Raw genomic sequence first — 22575 nt, forward strand, 5'->3', positions numbered from 1 at the left:
AAAGATTTAGACCTTCCCCTTTCCCCAGGGATGGAGGAAGATGGCCAGTGTCTGCACCAGCCTCTCATCATGCCACATCATCATGTTTCCTGCGTCACCTGTCTGTGACCAACTGAACTGCAGCATGACAACATCCTTACGTTTCAATGCATATAGGCAGTGCTTTTTTCCCCTAAAAAAATGTTTAGGGGTACTCTCATTTTAGGGGTACTCTCATATTGAGAAACTGCCCCTCAATAAAGCCAAACTTAGATTCACAAAATGTTTAGGGGGATGCATACCCCTGCGTCCCCCCACAAAAAAAGCACTGCATATAGGAAGGAAAAGACCCAAATATTTCAGCCTCTCTACTGAGGAGTTACTCCGCACACCTGATTGCTTTGGTTGCCCTTTTCTGAATCTAGCTGGATTACCCTTCAAGGAAAGCTTGAGTGAACCAATGAGTTCTAAGCATGCTCCTGTATGTCAGTACTTGTAGGTACCTGCCTGATGTTCGTTGGGAGCTTAGCCCTAGTCCTAACTGGAGATAACACTAACTTCAGGAGCATGATGTACTACTGTGTTGTTCCCACTTCCCCAAGCATTAGGAAGTTTCCAGGGTAGCTACTGCAGGATTAGTTTTTCTTGAGGTGGGCCTTCTGGAGACCTATGGTATCTTTTGGAATTTGTTAATTTGGAAACATATTGAATGCGAGGGAGCAGGTGGGCATCTAGACAAAGGTCGTGTGTGAGAAGAATTAGTTCTTTCCGAAACAGGTGGCATCCACCTCCGCCACATAACCCAGTAGTTGAGTGGGAGAGCTGAAAATAATGCCAATATATTTCACATCTGGCAACCAATGCACCCCTCTTGTTTCAAATACAGTGTTACCTCACTGTAGTTAAGAACTTAATTTGTTCCAGAGGTCTGTTCTTAGCCTGAGGTATCACTTTAGCTTATGGGGCCTCCCACTGCCGCCATGCCACCACCATATGATTTCTGTTCTCATCCTGAAGCAAAGTTCTTAACCCAAGGTACTATTTCTGGGTTGGCGGAGTCTGTAACCTGAAGCGTCTGTAACCTGAGGTACCACTGTAGTAGAAAAGTCTAAAAACCCCAGGAGAGAATTTTTCACAGCCCTCTAGTGGTTATGGTGGCTCATAACTCAGGAAGTGTATACAGTGGTACCTTAGTTCTCAAGCGCCTTGGTACTCAAACAACTTGGAACCCAAGCACTGCAAACCTGGAAGGAAGTGTTCTGGTTTGCAAACTTTTTTCGGAAGCTGAACGTCCTCTGTTTTGAGTGCCACACTTCCGTTTTGAGGGCCACACTTCCGTTTTTAGTGTTACGCTGAGGTCTGTCTGTTTTTGCTATTTATTTTACATTTTTGTGGGCACTTTTTGTTTTGTTTTTGTGACTGTGTGGAACCCAGTTCAGCTACTGATTGATTGTGTGACTGCAGTACATTGTTTATTGCTTTCATTTTATGGATCAATGGTCTTGTTAGATAGTAAAATTCGTATTACATTGCTGTTTTAGGGGTTGTTTTTAAAAGTCTAGAACTGATTACGGTAATCCATTTTGCATTGCTTTCTATAGGAAAGTGAACCTTGATTCTGGACTGCTTTGGTTTTGCAACGGACTTCCGGAATGGATTAAGTTTGAGAACCAAGGTACCACTGTACCCAATTCTTTCTTTCTTTTTAAAACATTTTTTATTAAAGATTTCTTGGTTTACAAAAGTATGTGCAATGTCTCTTTTTTCAAGTTACATTTTCTACAGATCAGTTTCACTTGTTGAGACATTAGTGTTACATTAGGAAGAAAGAGGGGAAGAGGTGGAGGGGGCATGGTGAGTGGGGGTCAGGTTGGGTGGCAATACTTGTTTTGTGTCAGCGTCGCTTGTGTGGGTTCTATTCTAACCAAACTAAGCCTCCCGATGTATATTTTGTTTCAGGAGGCGGCCTTCTCTGTGGTGACACCCTGCCTCTCAATCCCCCCACCCCAATCAGGTCCACTTTCTACAAAGCCGCTGAAGAACACATCTTTTTGCCAGGCCCCATTTACTTTCTTCTTCTTCTTCTTCTTCTTCTTCTTCTTCTTCTTCTTCTTCTTCTTCTTCTTCTTCTTCTTCTTCTCCTCCTCCTCCTCCTCCTCCTCCTCCTCCTCCTCCTCCTCCTTCTCCTTCTTCTTCTGGAACTCTTTCATCTGGCTGTGCTATTGTGTTTTATTGAACGTGCTTCCCTTTAGTGATTTCATGTGGCTGTTTAAAATATTACATTGTTTTGAAATCTTGTTTTTCTTACTATTAAAATATGAACTCTATTTTTGTATGCTGCCTAGCCTCCAAATCATTGCTAGGCGGTGTACAAAAATAGCATTCTGGCCTGTGATTACCATCTCGTAAACCTTGCAAGCTGCTCCATGAATCTCTCTGTGTTGAAGGGGGAGGGGGGCACACACTATGTGTTAAATCAGGAGCCAGGACTCTTAGGCCGTCTTGCAAAGTGAAACACACAAAAAACCATTTAACAAATTCAGTCACCTTTTGGCTAAATAAAGTCTGTTAAGTGACTTCGCTAACCTTGCTTTCCTAAATTACCCCTCAATCAGGTTGCTTCTCACTCTTTCCTCTGAAAAGCACATATTCAAATCAGTGTGCATGGAAGCAAGTATGTTGGCACATGCATTATTGACTAATTGCCCTTTTGAATGTGCATCTCACTGAGCGCAAAAACAATGTTAAGCAGGTATCTGCATGTGGGGGCATAGTTCAATCTGTTCTCTCCCCCACCCTGAAACACCAGCGGTTCTATCAGGACAGGACTTTGGGACAGGTGTCCAGGGCACACACACCCCACAAAAGACTGCAGCTCGCTTCCCACATTTTGAAATAATACACATGTAGCACCAAATTGCATTTTATTATTTGCAGTTATTTATTAGGGGGGAAGAAGTTGTTTTATCATTGCATTTCACACAGTAAGACAAATTTATGTAAGTCACCTAGAGAAGTTTCATAGGCAACAAATAAATCTGATGAAATAAAACAACAACTCCCCATAAAACCATTAAATATAGAATCTCAAAAATATCTATCATTTTCCTGAAGCTCATCCAAGATTTGGCACAGCCAGTCATCAATTATTATATTATTCTCTTGATCTAAAATAAGCACAATATGCAGCATTTCCCTGGTTCGAAAGGTCTTCTAAAAACAAACCACTGATTAAATATTGCAGCTCCACTGCTAAAAGCCTTCTCCCCTCCTTGGGCAGAACAGCTAAGAACACGGGGAGATGGTCTTGACAGAGAGTTGCCCCTCCGACCACAAGTTTGCAACAGGTGCTTGAGAAAGAATAACCCCCAAAAGCTGGCTACTACATGAAATAAACTGGAATAATTTATCATTTTTCAGAAAGGCACAGTGGCGGACTAGAGAATGTCCTCAAACTGCGAAAAAGCACAAAGTGATGTAGTCAGTCGGACCCGCTGGCTTCTCCCTGCTGCTCCTTGACTTCTTTAACGCTGCTCTCGTCGAAGTGCTCCAGGGAGGCGGCATGCTGAATAGCCAACTCAGACACCAACATGGTGGGCAGCTGGCTCTGCTCGGGGTGCAGCCAAGGCTTCACATCCATGTTGTGCTCCTGCTTCCAGGCGGGGTATTCCATGCAAGCTTTATGCAGCTTCCTCATCACCTGATCCCACAAGCCGGGGCAGGGGGTGGGGGGTGGAGAGAAGAGAGAAGGTCAAAGCACGCCCACATTGGACTTCTCTGTGTGATGAGAGCAACGGCAAGAGAATCCCACATGAACCTGGAACTGTACCACCCACCCAAAGTGCTCTGGACAGGAAGGTTCATGAAGCAAGTTGGACAACTAAAAGGTACCGTGTGAGATCACCTGCCTCAAATCCCTACTCAGGACTTAAAGAGGCATCCATCCACAACACAACACAGGAATTAGAGCAATGCTCCCCCAAACTTGGGTCTCTAGCTGCTGTTGGGACTAAAATTACCATCCTCCCTGACCACTGGTCATGCTAGCTAAGGATGATGGGAACTGTAGACCAAAAACAGCTGGAGACACAAGTTTGGGAAACCCATCCCCTAAAAATAAAGCAAGGTTCCAGTCCTTCCTGGTTCTGAACTAATGGAAGATTTAAATAAGGATGTAGAAAGCCGTCTTCTACATAATCACATTGCTGGTCCATCTAAGCTCAGTATTTTAGACGGTGACTGGAAGTGGCTCTCCAGCGCTTTGGGCAGGCATCTTTCTACCTGGAGACACCTGGAACTGAACCTCTGAACTTTGACATGCAAATCATGTGCTCTTCTACAAATTGATGGTCTGAATGTCATTCCAGTTTGCAATGTGTGTAACCCCTGGGCTTCTGGGGTAGTTTTGTCTCCAGTCAGGTACCTGGGCAACACTGGAGAGGCAGGCTACCCTATAGCCAGGGAAATGGGCCCAGCTGCTGTCCAGGTGTGCTACACCCTTCTTACAGCAACCTTTGGCAGCACCCAAACTGTGTCACCTACAAAGTACAAAACTAAACAATATTATTTAATTAATTTCTATGCTGCCCTATACCCGAAGGTGTGTGTAAACTGGTGATGGGCAATAAATAAAAAATCTAGTATCTTGAGACACTCAATTTCCATCTGTTCCCATCCTCCCTCCTTCTGCCAAAAAAGGAAAAGAAAGGAAGACTGTAGCCTTTTGAGTCTGCAAGAGCAAGAATTTGAAGGGTATGGGAAATGTCTCAGAAGCAAATGCAAGAGGGTTTTTCCAGCAGTGTTCTACACAGCGCTTATCTGGTTGGCATCCTTACAACAGGAGCAGCTAACATAGTGGCTTGCAGAAGTTGTTGGGCTCCAAGCCCTATCATCTCCACCCAACCCAATGGTCAGGGATAATGGGAGCTGTAGTGCAGAACATCTGGAGGCCACCATGCTGGCTAAGCCTGCCTAACATAACCTTATAAAGCAGGGGTGGTAAACCCCAGGCCTGGGGGGCCAGGCACAGTCCCTCCCCTCCAAGCCCTTGGGACTCTCCTCAGACCCTTCATCAGCCCTGATCTGTACCCTCCTTGGATGTTTTTGCATGGCTACTACTACTACTACTACTACTACTAATTTATTATCTGTTCCCCACCCATCTGAATGAGTAGCCACTCTAGGAGGCTTCCAACATAGAACTTCATAAAACATTACACATTAAAAAGCTTCCCTATACAGGGCTGCCTTCAGATGTCTTCTAAACATTGTCTATTTGCTCATCTCCTTGACATCTGATGGAAGAGCGTTCCACAGGGTGGGCACCACTACTGAGAAGGCCCTCTGCCTGTGTTTTTGAACTTTGGTAACGCCTCTTGCTTGCCTGGATGGAGAATGCAGTGGGATTTTATGTAAACTAGCCTGCTATACAAAGCTAAAATCTGCATTCACTGCTCCACCCCCTTTGGCCTCTGAACCTGCCCACCATGGGCACCTGGTCCCCAGGCTGAAAAAAGGTCCTCCACTTCTACTACAAAAGTGGGTCCAAATCACTATTCCTATATGGCAGTTGAAGGGCAGGAAAACAGGGGCTTGCTTAAGACCACCTAGTGGGTTTATCAGGGTAGAGGAAACATTCAGACTGAGGACTTTCTGATTCACAGCTCAAGAAGGAGGAGGAGGAGGAGGAGGAGGAGGAGGAGGAGGAGGAGGAGGAGGAGAAGAAGAGTTTGGATCTGATATCCCACCTTTCACCCCCTTTAAGGAGTCTCAAAGCGGCTAACATTCTCCTTTCCCTTCCTCCCCCACAACAAACACTCTGTGAGGTGAGTGGGGCTGAGAGACTTCAGAGAAATGTGACTAGCCCAAGGTCACCCAGCAGCTGCATGTGGAGGAGCGGAGATGCGAACCCGGTTCCCCAGATTACGAGTCTATTGCTCTTAACCACTACACAGCCTCTTAGCCCACTGTGCTCCATAACCAACAACGCAGGGGGAACCCCCCTCTCTGGGCAGAGAAAAAGGGCTTTCTGCAAATCCATCTCACTTAGTATTACACTAGCTCAACTGATGCTCCTCACAAGAGGAACCAGATCAGTAGAGGCCCAAGATAGCTCAGATGGGAGAGGATGAGACTCTTAATTTCAGGGTGGTGGGTTCGAGCCCCATGGTTGGGCCAAAGATTCCTGCATTGCAAGGGGTTGGACTAGATGACCCTTGTGGTCCCTTCCAACTCTTCAGCTATGAATCTGCCTCACTCACCTGTGGTCCCAGGAATTGAACAGCTTTGTTCACAATCCACTTGGGCAGAAATCCTAGTTTGGAAAGGGGGGAGAGGCAGGAAAGATGGGGGGGATTAATCTTGGTCACATACACAGCATACATTTAAAGCACATGCCCCCCGACAAAAAAAAAGAATCATGGGAACTGTAGTTTTCTCCTGAGAGAGGTTACAGTTCCCTTAACAATGGTTCCCAGGATTATTTGATAGATGAGCGGGTGCATGATTGCTTCTGACAATGGACTGCGGCAAACAAATCTCCCATAATGCAGATGTTGGAAGCTGATTTGCAGTAGATGAAAAATCATCTAGCCTGTCTAGTGTTTGCAATTCATTTTTAAACGGTTAACAGGTAACTCACATTTTATGTGAGGGTTCGGTTCTGGGGGTCCATGTGTATATGCAAAAAAATACTAAAGCCAGTAACCCCAGAAGCGCCAATTTGGAGGGCTGTTTACCTATCTCTGGGAAGCAGCAGCTAGGGCTCTGGCAGGGTGGGTCCTAGAGTCCTCCCTCCTGCTTCTGAAAGCCTAGTAAGCACTTGCAGAGCTTTGGGAAGGAGGAAGGATGGCTTTAGGACCATGCCAGGACCCTCACGCCTCCTTCCCAAATCCAGCCATCTCCCTTACCCAGCTTTGGAAAGGCGTCACAAGGGCTCTGGGCTGCCAGAGCCCCTGCACCACCTTCTGAAAGCTGGGTAAGCCTGCAATTACAGCATTGCATTGTGGGGGGAATAAATGGAGAGTGGGTTTCCTCCACTCTCTATTTGTTTATTTATTCGCGCACCCACACAAAGCTGAATTCATGTAAGTAAAATAAGTGTAGGATAGAATCATAGAATCACAAACCTGGAAGATGCGAGTTAACTGTATTTCCTACACAGAGCCTTTATTCTTTTTTAATCTACTTGTTTTTTATCACTTAACACTTTGGCCACCACTGAGAAATCAGGTTGCTCACTGTGACTAGATAATATTAGTTCTCTTCTTTTTTATTCAAATTCAGCTTTAAAGAGTTATATGCCTTGGGAAGCATACATGCTTTTCATGAAGCAGGTTTGATCACAAAGCAAGATACAGTACTTCCTTTGATCCTAAAACAGCATTTCTATCATAGTAAAGGTAAAAGGTAAAATAATACTCAAATTAATCAACAACTTTCCCACAAGGATCTTATTACTCACCTGATGACTGCAGCACAACTTACTATGGCAAAGGTATTAGAAGATTCAAAATGTATATTTTGCTCTATTTTTTATTTTATTTTTTGAAATAGTTTTTATTTGATTTTACAAGTATGTTATATTATAACAATGCTACCATTCACATCCACATTTACAGATTCCTCTGAATCTCTAGACTTCCCACCTCCCCTTCATGGGTCCTTTTATTAAACCTTTTCCTGCTACTGTTTCCATCTGTTTACAGTGGTCTCCAAGATAGATTATAAAATTTTCCCATTCTTTATTGAAATTTTGGTCTTCTTGGTTCCTGAGCTTTCCGGAACTAAGCCTCCGGAACTAGGCGGCTTAGTTTGGTCAGAATTGAGTATTCCAGAGTCAACATGAAATACATTACTTCTGACAAAGGAGCCACCATAGTTGCTAGAGGGCCTTGGAACATTTGTGTCCTAGGCTTTTTAGACTCTTCTAAAATAGTCTAAATAGTCTATAGAATGCTGACTCACCTTTAGGGTCAAGCAGTGCCAGGTAAGTCAGCTTGCAACTGTCGCGTCCAGTTGGTTGCACCAGGTATCCAGCCAAACGCGAGGCAGCCCGCACTGTGTCCTTGCGTGGAGGGTAATTCTGCACAGTAAAAAGCCAGGCAATCAGCTGATGGACCAATTCCTGGTATAGAGGCCTCCCCTTCCCCTCCTCCCTGAGACTGAGTTCCCCTCAGGTAACTAAGGGGTAGTCAACAATCAGTTTAGTGTGCCAGCCAAAGCCCATGGAAACTGCATTGTAATACACCAAAATACAGAAATAGCAATAATATCAACACATCAGTAACAGAAGGTAGGCTTCAAGGGACTGGACCCTAAATCCCAAGAGGCTGCCAACTTTACCACCAACAGGTCAGTCGTGTGAAGGGTCTCAGCTCCATCATCCAGAGAACTAAGCGTTGTAATAAAGCAGAAGACCTCAGGTTCAATCTCACCAGGGTGAGCCTGGGAGAAAAGCCCTGCCTGAAACCCCAAAGAGCTGCTGCTAGTAGCCATTGAGCTAAATGGAGCTAATGGTCTGACTCAGGGCTCAGCCACACTTCCATTTAACCCACTGCTTTCCCCTGGGGAAAACTCATGGTTTAGCACTGAATCAGAACAAATGGCAACTGGGTTTTCCACAAGATTGATGCCTGCTCTGATTCACCGCAAAAGAGTGGGTTTTCCTGGGGAACGCGGCAGAGCAAACAGAGAACCACTCAGACCTGTGCCTAAAAAGCATGGGACAAGTGGAATAAAAAATCACTTTCTAGGCAAGGGACAAGTGTGGAAGTGTGAACAAGCCCTTAGTATATGACAGTATATTCAGCCGTTGTGGGTCTCACGGCATACTTATCAAGCAGGTGGATGAAGCTCCATTTCCCTAATGAAATGCTATGGTGGGTCTCTGAGAGGAGACCCACCCACCAATCCATTACCCACCTGAATCCCATAGTTTCCCCCCTGCTCACTTACCGGATGTTTAACAGAGAAGTTCATGATAATATAATCCTTATCCAGGACTTTCCACGATCTCAGAGTCACCACATCTCTGTTCCTCAAGGGCTTTGGGCACTTCCCTAATCCAAGCGAGATGGTAGGGAGTAGAGAGAGAAAGGCAGCTCAACATTGCATCTACAACATGCTGATCACATTCAGTTGCTAATGATTTCATCTAAATTTGTACTCATTCCTATATATTCCGTTTTCCATATTCATTGTATATCATTCATAAATCTATTTAAAAGATTTCCATTTTAAATTTCTATTAAGCTTTGAATAGCAGTAAGGCAAGTGATTTGTTGCCGTTGCAATTACAAGTCCCAGGCACCTTAGCTTTTTAATTAGAATGGCAGGGGGGGAAACACCCATGTCGCATAATCAAAAGTGAGAGCTTAACTTGCTTTGGCAAAGCAACACAGGGAATGTGTCAAAGGTCCAAGCAGGTTGTCTCAAGTAAAAGAGGCCTTGCACACAGATCCTATTCCCCTCATCCAAGCACAGAGCCCCCTGGAGGAAAAATTACACCACCTATGCATGAAAGGAAGGTATCAGCAGCAGGCAACTTTTGCAGAAATAGGAAAGTGGGTGGCAGGAGGAAGAGGGAAGAGGAGAAGGACAAGCAAGCCAAATGCCTTTTGAGGACTAAGCATACTGTACTGACTGTTGAGTGTCTGTTGGAGGGAGAGGGGAAATGGAACAGGGTATCCTGAAATCAGGCATGGCTGGCTGGAAACCTTAACAGGAATTCTTTATGCTACAACTATGCGTTAACAGGTCCAGCGTATAATGGTGACCCAGGGAGAGATGCAAGGGAAATGCATCTCAGACACCCCTATATGTTGTGGACTATACCGCTCTATGAGCCTGAACCTTCCTTTCCACCAAGTTGTGTTGTTGTTTTTTAGCAGTGTCCATTGCTACTCCCCAAGGCTATTTAACCTCCAGAAAGAAGGCAGCCAGGTAGCTAAAAATCAGGCACCGTCGAGGGAAGGCATTCTCTCTCTTACACAAAACAGAATACCCGTTTCAAACGCTGACCAACTCTCAAGCCAGGGGCCTGCCTTAACACTGCCAGAGTGTTTCTGATCAATCCATCTAACACAGCTCTCTTCCACCACCTTGAGTCCACAGATATTGTTGTCTCATCAGCCTATCAAGTTAGGCTGCCTGGCAATGATGAGGGTGGTAGTACTAACAAGCTAAAAGACTGAATCATGGATGGAGAACCTCAGGAGTAGTCCCCAAAGGCCACACACCCATTCTGACTCAGCACTCTGGCTTTGCATCCTTCTGTGACTTCTTTTCTGTCCCTGAACCCAGATAGTGATTATTGCTTACTTGGATGGGATGAGGATAGAAAGGGAAGTGTGTGCGCGAAGAAACTAGCTTACCTTGTGAATTTTGCCTTTGCATTTATTTTGCCTCTGGCCTCAGCCACCACTAGCATTCAGCCCTGGGCAGGCTCTCCGGGAGGGTGGAAAACGGTTTCGCAGCCCTGGACAAAGCTGTATAGTCCTCTCCATAACACTCTCATTACAACAACCTAGAGCGGCTCAGCAGATATAGTTTTGCTGCTGGCTAAGGACCACACGGGATGTGGTTATTATCATGTAGCGTGGTGTTCCATAGATGGTGTTTTTTTTTTTAGAGAGAACACCACCAAATCAACAGCAGGTGGAAGGTAGCTGGATCATGACCACATAACATAGTTGAGGTGGATCTTTAAGCAGTGGAGGCTGGTCCATGAAGTTGAATGAGGTACTGCCCCAGAGAAGGAAGGCACCCCACACCCCAGACTACTAATCCTCCCAGTGTCTTGAAATTTCATCACACACTGCTTACATACCTGCAAGATTACCTTTGCAAACCTCCTAACTAGAGGGTTAATCTGTTGCAGCGGAAACAGCAAAGAGAGGCTTGTGGCACCTTAATTACAGGGATAATTCACAAAGTAGGGTTGATTTGATACCAGGATGCTTTTATAAACACTACTTTCGCAACGGTCAGTGCCATTATTTTACATACACCTAAGCATCAGCATTATCACCCTGTTTCCATTTCCCTCTGAACTCCTCTGCTAACATTTCTCAGGATGACATTCCACAATTCCTGATCCACATAAGTCCATGCCATCAGAAATGTGCCACAAGACTTTGGCTGCTGAAGAGGTAGGAACAGGGATGGGGGACTTGTGCCTGCCCAGATGTTGTCCCACCAGCCTCAGACAGCATGGCGAGTGATGGAGGAGGGTGGGTGTTTGTGGTCCTTGGAGCCAGGAACTTTAAAGCTTAGGAACCCACCAGCATTTTTTTCTGACTTTGGTACCAAATCTCCGTTGTGTTTGCCAGGTATCCCCATAACTCAGTGGTGGGAAACATCAGGCCCAGATGCCAACAGTGGCCCTTTAGGCCCCTCTAACAGGCCCCCATGATTCTCCCTGGGACACACTCCTCACCCTTGTCACTTCAACACCCCCTTGAGTGTGTTTGCATGGCTGGAATGCAATGCCTCTTCCTTGGCTGGATGGAGAAGAGGGAAGTGCAAATGTGAAGGAAGTAGCCTATTGTGCAAAGGGGAAATTTACATTTGCTCTTCCACTCCATTTTGCCCCTGGTCTTGACCCTCATGGGCACATGACTTCTGGAAGATTGCCCAGATGGCAATGTGGGCCACACCTGCACTAGTTTGTGTGATTTGGTGGTGGTATTGGGGTGCCCATCCTTACTTACATTCATAGTAGCTAATATCAGCATTGTCTGTGAGACGAGCGATCTGATGCGTCTCAACAAGGTTTATGTCCCACACGCTGCGGTACTCGGTGTCATGTAGGACATCATAGGCTGTCTCTGCGGTGACCCCTGGCATGTCAATCATGCCCTGCAGATGGAAAGAAGAACACTGTCAAAACACCAGAGTAGTGAACAACCTCAGACCATGGTGTAAAATGGAACAATCTTGCCGAGTGTCTGCTTTGGGTGCGAAAGGTCACAGGTTCAATCCCTGGCCTCTCCAGGTAAGGCTGGGAATGCCTCCCATCTGAAGCCCCAGAGAGATGCTGCCATTCAGTGTAGACCATACTGAGCTTGATAGACCAACTTGGTCAGTGTTTGAATGGAATATCAACCGGGGAGCTTTGCATACACCACCTTGAACCCTGTCAAGGAAGAAAGAAGGGAAATCATGCTTATATAAATAAAACCTGTTGTAGTGTTTACATGACCACTGGACCAAGGAACGAACCTTGGTTTCAGGAGGTAGAAGCTTCTCAACCTCACCTAGTCAATGAAGTCCACTCTACTGCTTGAATAGTTTGTCCGGCAATTTAGGGAAGCTGTGAAAGCTGGTGAACCCTGGGTGCAAAATGTTCTAAAGCACAGTTACCCAAATTGTGGTTTGTAGGCTTCACTCAGGTGGTCCACATTCTTTTGAATGTCTGTGAAGTACAACAGATGCAGCAGCTGTGAATAGCAGCTTCTCTGTCATTCTCATAACTAGGTAGTCAGAACTGGCTGGGATGGACCAGAAGCACACCCACCTTTCACTCGAGGAAGCTGGGCTGAAAATAGTTCCTTCACCCCGATCTAAGTAGGCAGGTGAACATCAGAACCTCCAAACATTCAACCACATGAAGCAGCTCAGATCCAGTGCTTAATACCCGAAGCCTATCCTCCATCATCTTCCACCGCCTGGTGGGGCACAAGAGCTACAGTAGGTTTAGACAGGGCACTCGTGGACTGTCTTTTTTGCCTGCCAAAAGAGGCTCAGCAGGCCTCCTGCATCTAGTTCCAGGGAGGTGGCAAAAACCTTTGTCAATCAGTTGATCTCTATCATCACAATTACAGATCTGCCACTAAATTGCAATCAAGCAAATACAAATTTCACAGTATGCAAGAGATTATTTGGGATGAGCATCATGGCAAAGAACTAGGACATGTGTACGTGATGTTGCACATTCACAATCCCACTGGAATGAATTGTCAAGAGCTAGTGTGGCTGGTAAGAAGCTTTACTCATCTGGCTCCCACTAAGACATGCTGATGCACGCGCGCGCACACACACACACCACTTTTGTCTTCTGCTGCACCTGAATGAACTCACTACTATACAGATGTATGAGGTAGGCAACTATTTAAAATAAAAATACTAAATATTAAAATAGACAACTATTTTAACTGCAAAAAGATCCAAGGACTTTCTCCGTGTAAAGCACACTGTTTACAACTGAGCTATGGTCCTTTGCACTAATAGGACAATACATGTTCATTAACACATCAGATAATCATGCAATGACCAAATACTACCAGAGGTGGGGGACGGGGAGAGGGCAGGAATCACCTAGTCATCCACCCATCACTCTTCATGCTAAAATTAAATTAAAATAAATAAAAGTGCCTAGTTTGGTGAAGAGTTGTTACCAGACCGGCTCTATCACTAGGGAATTGGTGGCGAACCTTTTAGAGACCAAGTGCCCAAACTGCAACCCAGAACCTACTTATTTATTGCAAAGTGCCAATCATAATAATGATTGCCTGCTTGCGCACATACAAATAAATATACTGTATTTTTCTGGTATTGGACTGCCCACACAATACAAGGCACTTCCGCCGCTGACTATCTACTGCTTGTGACATCAACCAAACCAAACCCAGCATAGGGGGTGGGGCCGCATGGCCACATACCAGCATGCTGGCGCCTGCAAAACTCCCCCCCCCCCCGATGCTGATGCGGTCACCGCACACTTGAGGAGCATTTCACGCACACACTGGGGGGGGGAGCGGCTGCACACTTTGCCAACACACAGCAACAGCACTGATGGGCCGAAGGCGCATGTGCCAACAGAGAGGGCTCTGAGTGCCCACTCTGGCAGAAATGCCATAGGTTCACCACCACTGCACTAGGGAGAGTAGGTGGTTGCTTCTAGCCACTGATCTGGCTTTGTCATGAAAAGGCAGCAAACTATTGATTATTTTGGATGCTCTTCCCTCACCACTAGAAGGTCAATGGCCAATCAGGCATCACCCCCAAAGAGGAAGTGCATTTGCTAAAGTGGACATCAATTTGCATAATATTTGCATAAGTTCGTGTATATGTATTAAGAAGAATCCCCTGGATCAGGCCAAAGGTACATGTAGCACACCATCTTGGTCCCACAGTGGCTAACCAGATGCCTCAATGCAATGCCCAAGAGCAATTTGTGGAGCCTACCTCACAGGGTTGCTGTGTGGATTTTTTAAAAAAGTTAGTCATGTATACATGCACCCACTGGACCCATTTATCTTCTGCCCACGTCTGGTCCAGTGGGCACATGTATACATGACTAACTTTTTTTAAAAATCCACACAGCAACCCTGTGAGGTAGGCTCCACAAATTGTTGAAAGAGCCACCAAGCTCAAGCAGAGAGAAGAACAACAAACCTGTGGTCACCAAATGGGTATTTTAGGGGTGTGTGGAGAGATTTTAACCAGATCTGCCTTGTCTTCATCTGACATTTTAACTCAGGCAGGCAAGGAAGTGGGAAGCAGATATCTTTTACACAGTATGGTCCATACTAATTTCCAGCAACCGTCTAGGGGCTGCATGCCAGAAACAAGAGGCATTATTGCAGATCAATGACACGTTCCAGTCAGGAAACAAAAGACAGATGTAGGGGGTATGGCCTGGAAAAGGTCTGGGGGCCATATACAGAGGTATTGAGGGCCACATTTAACCCTGTTTCCCTACCATGCCCCCTTCTAGCTGGCTCTTGGAAAAAGTGTGAGAAGCCAACTATTTCCTATTTCCCATCCTTCAAATGCATTAAACCAGAGCCCAGCACTAGTCTGGCATGGGTGCTTTGTAAATCACTGAGTCATTCTCCAACTTCTTCATTGTCTAGCAAATTAACAACCAAACTGAACGTGGGGAGTAACTGCTACATTCTCCACCAATTATTTGAAAAGCTCTTTGGTCTGACATCCCATGTAAAGGAGGTTTCCTGTTGTTGTCACCCAGTTAAAAATGAGAAAGAGACAAACAATGACATCATGGAAGTGGGCAGCCTTTATTTATCTTTTTTCTTTTGGGCTCCATGGTCATCCTGCCATTTCCTGCTTTCTGAGTTACACTTGTTCATTCTACTTGGCCTACCTTCCCCAGTGCACACCACACAATGTTCACCACAGGCATGAAAATTGTCCTATGATCACAGTAGCTGCCTGCCTGAACACAACAGGCACTTTCAACTGTAAGGCAGTATGGTGTAGTGGTTAGAGCGTCAGACTAGGACATGAGAGACCAGGGTTCAAATCCTCACTCAGCCATGAAGCTCACTAGGTGATCATGGCCCAACCATTGTCTCTCAGCCTAACCTACCTCACAGGGTTGTTGTGAGGGTGAAATGAGGAGCAGAAGAACCATATACACCACCTTGAGATCTTCAGAAGATAAAGGTGTCATATAAACATAATAAATAAATACATTTGAAAAATGCACAAGCTCAATAGGACCGGAATCTGACACTAGTACTCAAAAAAGCTCAGGGCATTTGCTGTGAGTGGGAAGAAGTTCAGCAGATATTCTATAATACACTCTCTCTTCTGGTCTTCTAAAAATCAAGAGGAGGACTTCTATCAAAGTGTTCTCTAACTGTGAAAGGAGTCAGATGTGTACACCTCTCAGCCTAACTACTTCACAGGGCCTTTTGTGAGGCTGGAAGGAGAAGGGGGAGCAGCCATCCTTTAAAAAGCAGGGATGGGAAACTGTGGCCCTCCAGATATTGTTGGACCAGAACTTGCACCAACCCAGGCCATGTTGGATAAGAGTCCAACAACACCTGGAGGGTTACAGACTCCCCACCTCTGCTTTAAAAGGGCAGCAGGGTTAAAATGCAACAACCAAAAGTTCCATATCACAATTCCAGCAGGCCAATTGTTGCAAGGGAGCACACACTCAGCCAGGGGCGCCAGCTCCAGGGGGGCAAGCCGTTTTGGGGCCTCACTATGTTTTGGGGGGGTGGGCTGGTGAGGGCCACTGTCCAAAAAGTGCAAAGGCTCCTTCTCCTCCTCTGAGTGCAGAGTCACCCTCGTAAGATGGCACCTCTGCACTCAGCTAAACTCATTTTACTGCTGCTTCATGAGTCCAGGGCTGATCCTCCAGTGCAAATTAAGTCCTAGATACAAGACATTAAGTGATCTTCAGTACACACCCTTGGGACAGTCTCCCCCAAAAAACATGAAAACAGCCTGCAGGATCAAGCCAATAGGCCAGCATCCTATTATCACAGTGATCCAATGGATTCCTATGGGAAGCACATAAGCAGGCCATGCATGAATCACTGGCTTGGGTCCTACCCTCCAGGGCAGCAGAAAGCAAACCAGCTTAATCTTCTATATAACAGTCCTTCAAATTTTTGATGCTATTACATCAGTTCTCCAGGCTAAGCATACCCAAGTCTTACTTTCTCCTCTATGGACTTGGGTCTCCAAGCCACTCTTTGTTTTGCTCTTCATACGAACTTTTCAAAGTTTACAATTGAATTGCTGCAGATCCAAGAGATTAGGGCTGTACATGGCCTCTCTGGGATCTGAGTCAGGGCCCAATCCAGCCTGGAACTGATCTGGGGGCCTTGCAAAGTCAAGTAGAGATGGGGAAGAAGCACCACACCTCCCACACACACTGTACGCTTAGTCAGGGTTTGAAACCACGTATATGCATCTGGCCAGGGAGGGAAGGCAAGGCATGCAGGTCATAGCTGCCAACTTTTCCCTTTTCTTGCGAGGAATCCTATTCGGAATAAGGGAATTTCCCTTTTAAAAAGGGAAACGTTGGCAGCTATGATGCAGGCTACTTGTGTGTGTCCTTCTCCCCCTCCTCCCTGCCACCAAACCTCTTGTGACAACCCCAGATCACTCCAGGTGGACCCGATTCAGTTTGGTTTCCTACTGAATTTAGTGCACAGCCCTACATGGAAGGCAAAAGCTGAATTAAGCAGCACTTGTGAAAATTGCTATTCTCCTAGAAGAGCAAACAGTGGCGCATCAGCGCATCAGCTACTGAGCTGATGTATCTTTGACACTTGGGCAAGACGTCATGAAACATTGGCATTATTATTGTTTAGTCTCTGCCCGTTATTACATCTGTAAGAGAAGGCAGCTTTCGCAAGCTATGCCAAAGTTCATCGCATCCTGCAATTCAGTTATCAGCTACGCAGGCAGCAGTTGGATTATACATCCTAACTGAAAAATAGTTCCAATCAAGCTTAGCCCCTACCAAGTTTTCTGCCATATTAAACAGCATTCCAGGCCCCTCATCTCCATCAATCCCAGATACCAGCCTTCATTTCACTCTTTGATTAACACCTTTTGGATACACTCTCTCTGCCTGTGAACAAAGCTGCATACAGGAAGGATACATGATTTATTTCTTACCAAGGGAGTTGTGTTTCCCTGTTTGTCCCTCCTGAATGCCTGCAAAAAGGTACTGTTTTGTCGAGCCTTTTTCAGATGTCAATGATGTTGGCTGCTGCTAACTGTGCTGCTGAAGTTCTTTCCTGCTGGTGTTGGGGGTTGCTTTGTGTATTTTTATGGGGTTTGTTACCTGAGCTCTTAAATATGTTGTACATTGCCCAGAGTGTTCTTTTTTTAATCTTTAACAAAAGAGTACCCAGTTTTAAAAATAATAATACGTATGTGCTTCTCCCTGCCCCCACTTTAACACAACAAAATTCCTGTGACGCAACAGGTGAGCTTCATGGCCAGGTGGAGACATGAACCAGTCCAACACTAACCCAAGACCGCATACCCCTGGCCTTCCAGATGTTGCTGGGATTCAACTTTCATCACCCCAGCTAACCAATGATCCAGGATGATGGAGTCCAGAACATCTAGAAGGTCACAAGTTTTCCATCCTTGGGTGTTACCATGTACAGTGGTACCTCGGGTTAAGTACTTAATTCATTCCGGAGGTCCGTTCTTAACCTGAAACTGTTCTTAATCTGAAGCACCACTTTAGCTAATGGGGTCTCCTGCTGCTGCCATGCTGCCAGAGCACAATTTTTGTTCTCATCCTGAAGCAAAGTTCTTAACCTGAAGCACTATTTCTGGGTTAGCGGAATCTGTAACCTGAAGCATATGTAAGCCGAGGTACCACTGTATGCACACCGCAAGCTAGGTGACCTCAGGCCCTGGCCGCACACTCTTCTTTCCAGGGCTGTCCCCCTCACTGGCCGCACTTCACATCCTGGGTGTTTTCTGCATGAATGGGGTGTGCCTTGGAATTCAGATGATGGTGCCTCTTGGTTGTGTGAATGCAGAACAGAGAAAGCAACGTGAGCGTGTGTCTAGAAAGTATTCTACAGCACCATTGCTCTACCCACTTTTGCTTCTGCCTCCACCTGGCACTGGCATGTGGACCTCAAAAGGTTTCCTGGGTTGAAAAAGATTCCCCACTCTTGACCAGCTCTCAAATGGCGACACATCCTCAGAGTCAACTCTTGAACCCAAATAACTCCCAGGAACGTTGGAAAAAGCCTGTGGCATTCAACAAACAGCGCTGCAAAAGTTTATGTACATTTAAGCATTAAATGAATTTAATCAAGACTCAGTCACTTTTCAGCCCTGCTGAAGTAAGGACATGTTTTTATTACTTTTTAAAGTAATGATTTATAGCCTGTTCCCCCCTCCCCCTCCCAGCATTCATTTAAACGAAAGACGACACAGAAAAAGCTACAAGGAAAGTGCACACATAAAGAACTACTGCCAATAAAAAATAAAATAAGGAAAGCTTAATAAATATCAGGGGGTTAGGCTAGATGACCCTCATGGTCCCTTCCAACTCAATAAGTCTGTGATTCTGTGAAATGTGTCCACACCATTGCTGCAGGGAGAAATCACCAAAGGCCAAAGAAAGGAAGTTTCTCTTGTTGCAACCAGTAAAAATCTAAGAGTACTTAATCTTGACTGGATCAAGCTCTTCCCCACCTCCTGCTCTACTTGCTCCAAACCCAGACAATTTGTCCACTTAACTCAATGTTCTCCACACTGATGAGCAGCGAGTTGCCAGAATTTCTAGAGATGCTGAGGATTGAACCTAAAACCAGTGCTTTTTTTCTGGGGGTACACAGGGACATGAATACCCCTAAACATTTTGTGAACTTAACTTTGGCCTCATTGAGGGGCATTATTTCAATACGAGAAGGAAAATAAGAGTACCCCTAAACATTTTATTAGGGGGAAAAAAGCACTGCCTAAAACCTTCTGCATGCAAAGCAAATTCTCTACCATTGAGCTGTGGCTCTTCCCTACTAGAATTTTGGTTGCTGGTCTAAACCCAAATTATAACAGACTTACAGCAGAATTAAAATATATTTACCAACGAACCTGGAGCCTCAAGTGAGGCTGTGTAAACACCATACATTCAAACCACACTTCCCCCACCTTCAAAGTAATTCCGGGAACTGTAGTTTGTTAAGGGTGCTGGGAGCTGCGGCTTTGTGAAGGGTAAATTACAATTCCTGGGATTCTAGAGTTTTCGTTTTGAGACGGGTGGAGTGTGCTTTAAATAAATTGTGGGAAGTAGTTTGTGCAAAATGGCTCAGCTAGATACCACGCAAATTGCCTTTTTTTTTTTTTTTTTTGGTGGTGGTGGTGCGGAGGAGCTCCGCAGGGAGAAATTTAACTATTTCCTCCCTGCTGCAGGTCAATCACACTTCTAAGGCTTTGGGCATTTCATATATAAATCAAGATTGCACCTCCGAAACTCCTTCTTCCCAATTCTTAAAAGGTGCAAGAACCCCGTATTAAAAAACCTCTCTCTCTCTCTCTCTCTGCACCGGCCAGCACCCGCCGGCCAATGCGCACCTCTTTCCCGACGGTCCGCAGTCACGTATTTTAACATTCACGTGTGGCGCAGAGATGGCACCTCCGAAACTCCTTCTTCCCAATTCTTAAAAGGTGCAAGAACCCCGCACTAAAAAACTTTTTTTTCTCTCTCTCTCTCTCTCATTCTCTCTCTCTGCACCGGGCCAGCACCTGCCGGCCAATGCGCACCTCTTTCCCGACGGTCGGCAGCCACGTATTTTAACATTCACATGCGGCGCAGAGATGGCACCTCCGAAACTCCTTCTTCCCAATTCTTAAAAGGTGCAAGAACCCCGTACTAAAAAACTTCTCTCTCTCTCTCTCTCTCTGCACCGGCCAGCACCCGCCGGCCAATGCGCACCTCTTTCCCGACGGTCCGCAGTCACGTATTTTAACATTCACGTGTGGCGCAGAGATGGCACCTCCGAAACTACTCCTTCCCAATTCTTAAAAGGTGCAAGAACCCCGCACTAAAAAACCTCTCTCTCTCTGCACGGGCCAGCACCCGCCGGCCAATGCGCACCTCTTTCCCGACGGTCCGCAGCCACGTATTTTAACATTCACATGCGGCGCAGAGATGGCACCTCCGAAATTCCTTCTTCCCAATTCTTAAAAGGTGCAAGAACCCCGCACTAAAAAACGTTTCTCTCTCTCTCTCTCTCATTCTCTCTCTCTCTCTCTGCACCGGCCAGCACCCGCCGGCCAATGCGCACCTCTTTCCCGACGGTCCGCAGTCACGTATTTTAACATTCACATGTGGCGCAGAGAGGTAGAAGAGGGGCAGGGGAGAGAGAGAAAAGAACTCCACTCCCGGGACCAGGAGCCTCCGTCCCCTCCCTGTCCCGAATCGTTCCTTCCATACCCAATTCCGTGTCCACCCTACCTTGAGGCGGTACACCGCCAGGTCCGCATGAGGAACCACCTGCTCCCAGACGGAGACCCCGGAGCGGTCGTACCAGCTCAGCCACCCGTCTTGCGACTCGCATTCCGCCACGAAATCCCGAAAGGCTGCATCGTCCGGGAGGGTCACGGGCTCCATCCTGCCTAAACAGAACGGGAAAAAAGAACAGGTGGCGGCGGTGGCGCGGCAGGTAGGGGTCCCCCCATCCCCAGCTAAGCCAAGGTCCCTCCCGGCTCCCCGCTCCCCGCTCCCCTCTCCCCCTCCACTCACCTGCGTTCACAAGGGTCAAGCGTTACTACTGCGCCTCCGGCGAGTGCGTCCCGTCCAGAAGTCGTCGCGAGCAAAGTCACGGCAAGAAAGAGAAGAAGCCTCGGAGTCGCGGGTATGTGAGCGGCTCTAAATTGCTTTTCGCGGGCGCTGATTGGCCGGGGCCGGCAACGAGTCCCCTTTCCCAACGCTGCTATTGGACGAAGGTGGCCGGCTTGCTCGGAGCGCTCCGTGTCCAGCTAGCGATTGGCGAAGTTGGGTCGGCTTGTTTAGACTACTTGTTTTATTTATTTAACTTTTAATCGGCACCGTTTTATTGCACTTTTGCAGCCGAGGCCTTGGAGCGTCAAACAAGCTGACTTGTCAAGAGAGGAAGAGGAGGTGGGGAGAAAATATGAATAAGGGGAAAGGGCAGCTGCGCAGCAGCAATAAATCTAACACAAAACTCTTAAAAGTGCGGTGAAGAGCTTTAAAATGGGGGTGGGGATGGGAATCATCGTTTACATTATTCAAAAAAACACACAAAAAAGCCAGCACCCACCACCCCTCAATAAATTCGTTTCCTTCGTTATCGTTAGTCTATGCTTAGGATAATATTTTATTCTCTTGTTAATTACGCTGTTTTAAATGTGTATTTTATATTTGACTTCACTTAGCAGTTTTGGGGGGTTTTTTGGAAATGTTTAAGATTTTTGTTGTTAACTTTGTGTTAAATATGTATTCTGTAGTTGACCTTCTTTGTAACGTTTGAAATCTTTAAGCTAATACTTTAGTTTTCTATTAATTACGTTTCTTTGACTGTATACTCTATATTTGACTTTCTTCAGAAATGTTTGATTCTGGACTGTTTTATTGATGTTTTAATATGCTGTATACTGCTTTGAAATTTTTCTTAAAAATATAAAGCGGTATAGAAATGAAATTAATAATAAATAAATAAATATTTGTTGAATTTGCCAGTAGCTTTACTTTGCTCTGGGCAATCCAAAGTGATTTACAACCCAACAAACAGGCGATAAACCCCTAGATAGATGCATTAAAACCAAGAGGAAAGAGAAATACATTAAAAGCGTGCATGCACACGCACACGCACACACGTCTAAAAGGCAACGGGTAGTTAAAGGGCAAAGGCCTGGTTATATTGGAAAGTTTTTGCCTGGGACCTAAATATATGCAACGAAGGCATCAGAAGTGTCTCCCTAGGGAGAGCATTCTGCAAGTAGAGCGGCCTGGGGTGATGATCACATGTCTGGGTTGGGTCACATGGGGAGAGGTAAAATTTTATCATTGTGTATTGGGTTTCTCCCATGTAAATTTTATCATCAAGATAGCTCACCAGGTTCTCTTTAACCAATCAGTTATGGTGGGGGAGGGTCCTTCATTTTTCCATTTTCGTGCAATATACTGTTTTGTCACAGTTAGCAGTGTACTAATCAGCTGTATCAAAAGCAGAGTCGTTTTTAGGATTTCTTGGAAGATCATAGCCTGTACTTGTTTGTATGAGTACTTCTGTCCTGAAAGGTGTGTGTGTGTGTGTGTGTGTGTGTGTGTGTGTGTGTGTTTACAACTCCAGCAGATATGTACTAATATGTCTTAATTCTGCTATACCT

General features: G+C 45.7%; 1 protein-coding gene across 1 annotated transcript; it reads right to left on the reverse strand.

Moving 5' to 3' along the window:
- Window positions 1–2896: 2896 nt before the first annotated feature.
- Window positions 2897–21164, reverse strand: LOC310753974 (START domain-containing protein 10-like). Its single transcript, XM_083595303.1, has 7 exons — window positions 20969–21164; window positions 20681–20841; window positions 11691–11838; window positions 8935–9038; window positions 7945–8062; window positions 6240–6292; window positions 2897–3679 (listed from the first exon to the last, which is right to left on the reverse strand). Exons 2-7 carry the CDS (start codon window positions 20834–20836, stop codon window positions 3461–3463), a joined length of 798 nt encoding a protein of 265 aa, XP_083451429.1. The 5' UTR covers window positions 20837–20841; window positions 20969–21164; the 3' UTR covers window positions 2897–3460.
- Window positions 21165–22575: the final 1411 nt, after the last annotated feature.

This window comes from Podarcis filfolensis (assembly GCF_964270895.1).
Source record: "Podarcis filfolensis genome assembly, chromosome: Z".
Lineage (NCBI taxonomy): Eukaryota > Metazoa > Chordata > Lepidosauria > Squamata > Lacertidae > Podarcis > Podarcis filfolensis.

What these genes read in the sequence shown, in the direction of transcription:
- LOC310753974 (XM_083595303.1), bottom strand. Translation starts at nt 20,836, where the DNA reads ATGGAGCCCGTGACCCTCCCGGACGATGCAGCCTTTCGGGATTTCGTG. An exon ending in TGATATTAGCTACTATGAAT is followed by an intron (nt 9,039 to 11,690) that starts GTAAGTAAGGAT and finishes CGCTTGGATTAG; the next exon opens with GGAAGTGCCCAAAGCCCTTG. An exon ending in ACTTCTCTGTTAAACATCCG is followed by an intron (nt 8,063 to 8,934) that starts GTAAGTGAGCAG and finishes TTTACTGTGCAG; the next exon opens with AATTACCCTCCACGCAAGGA.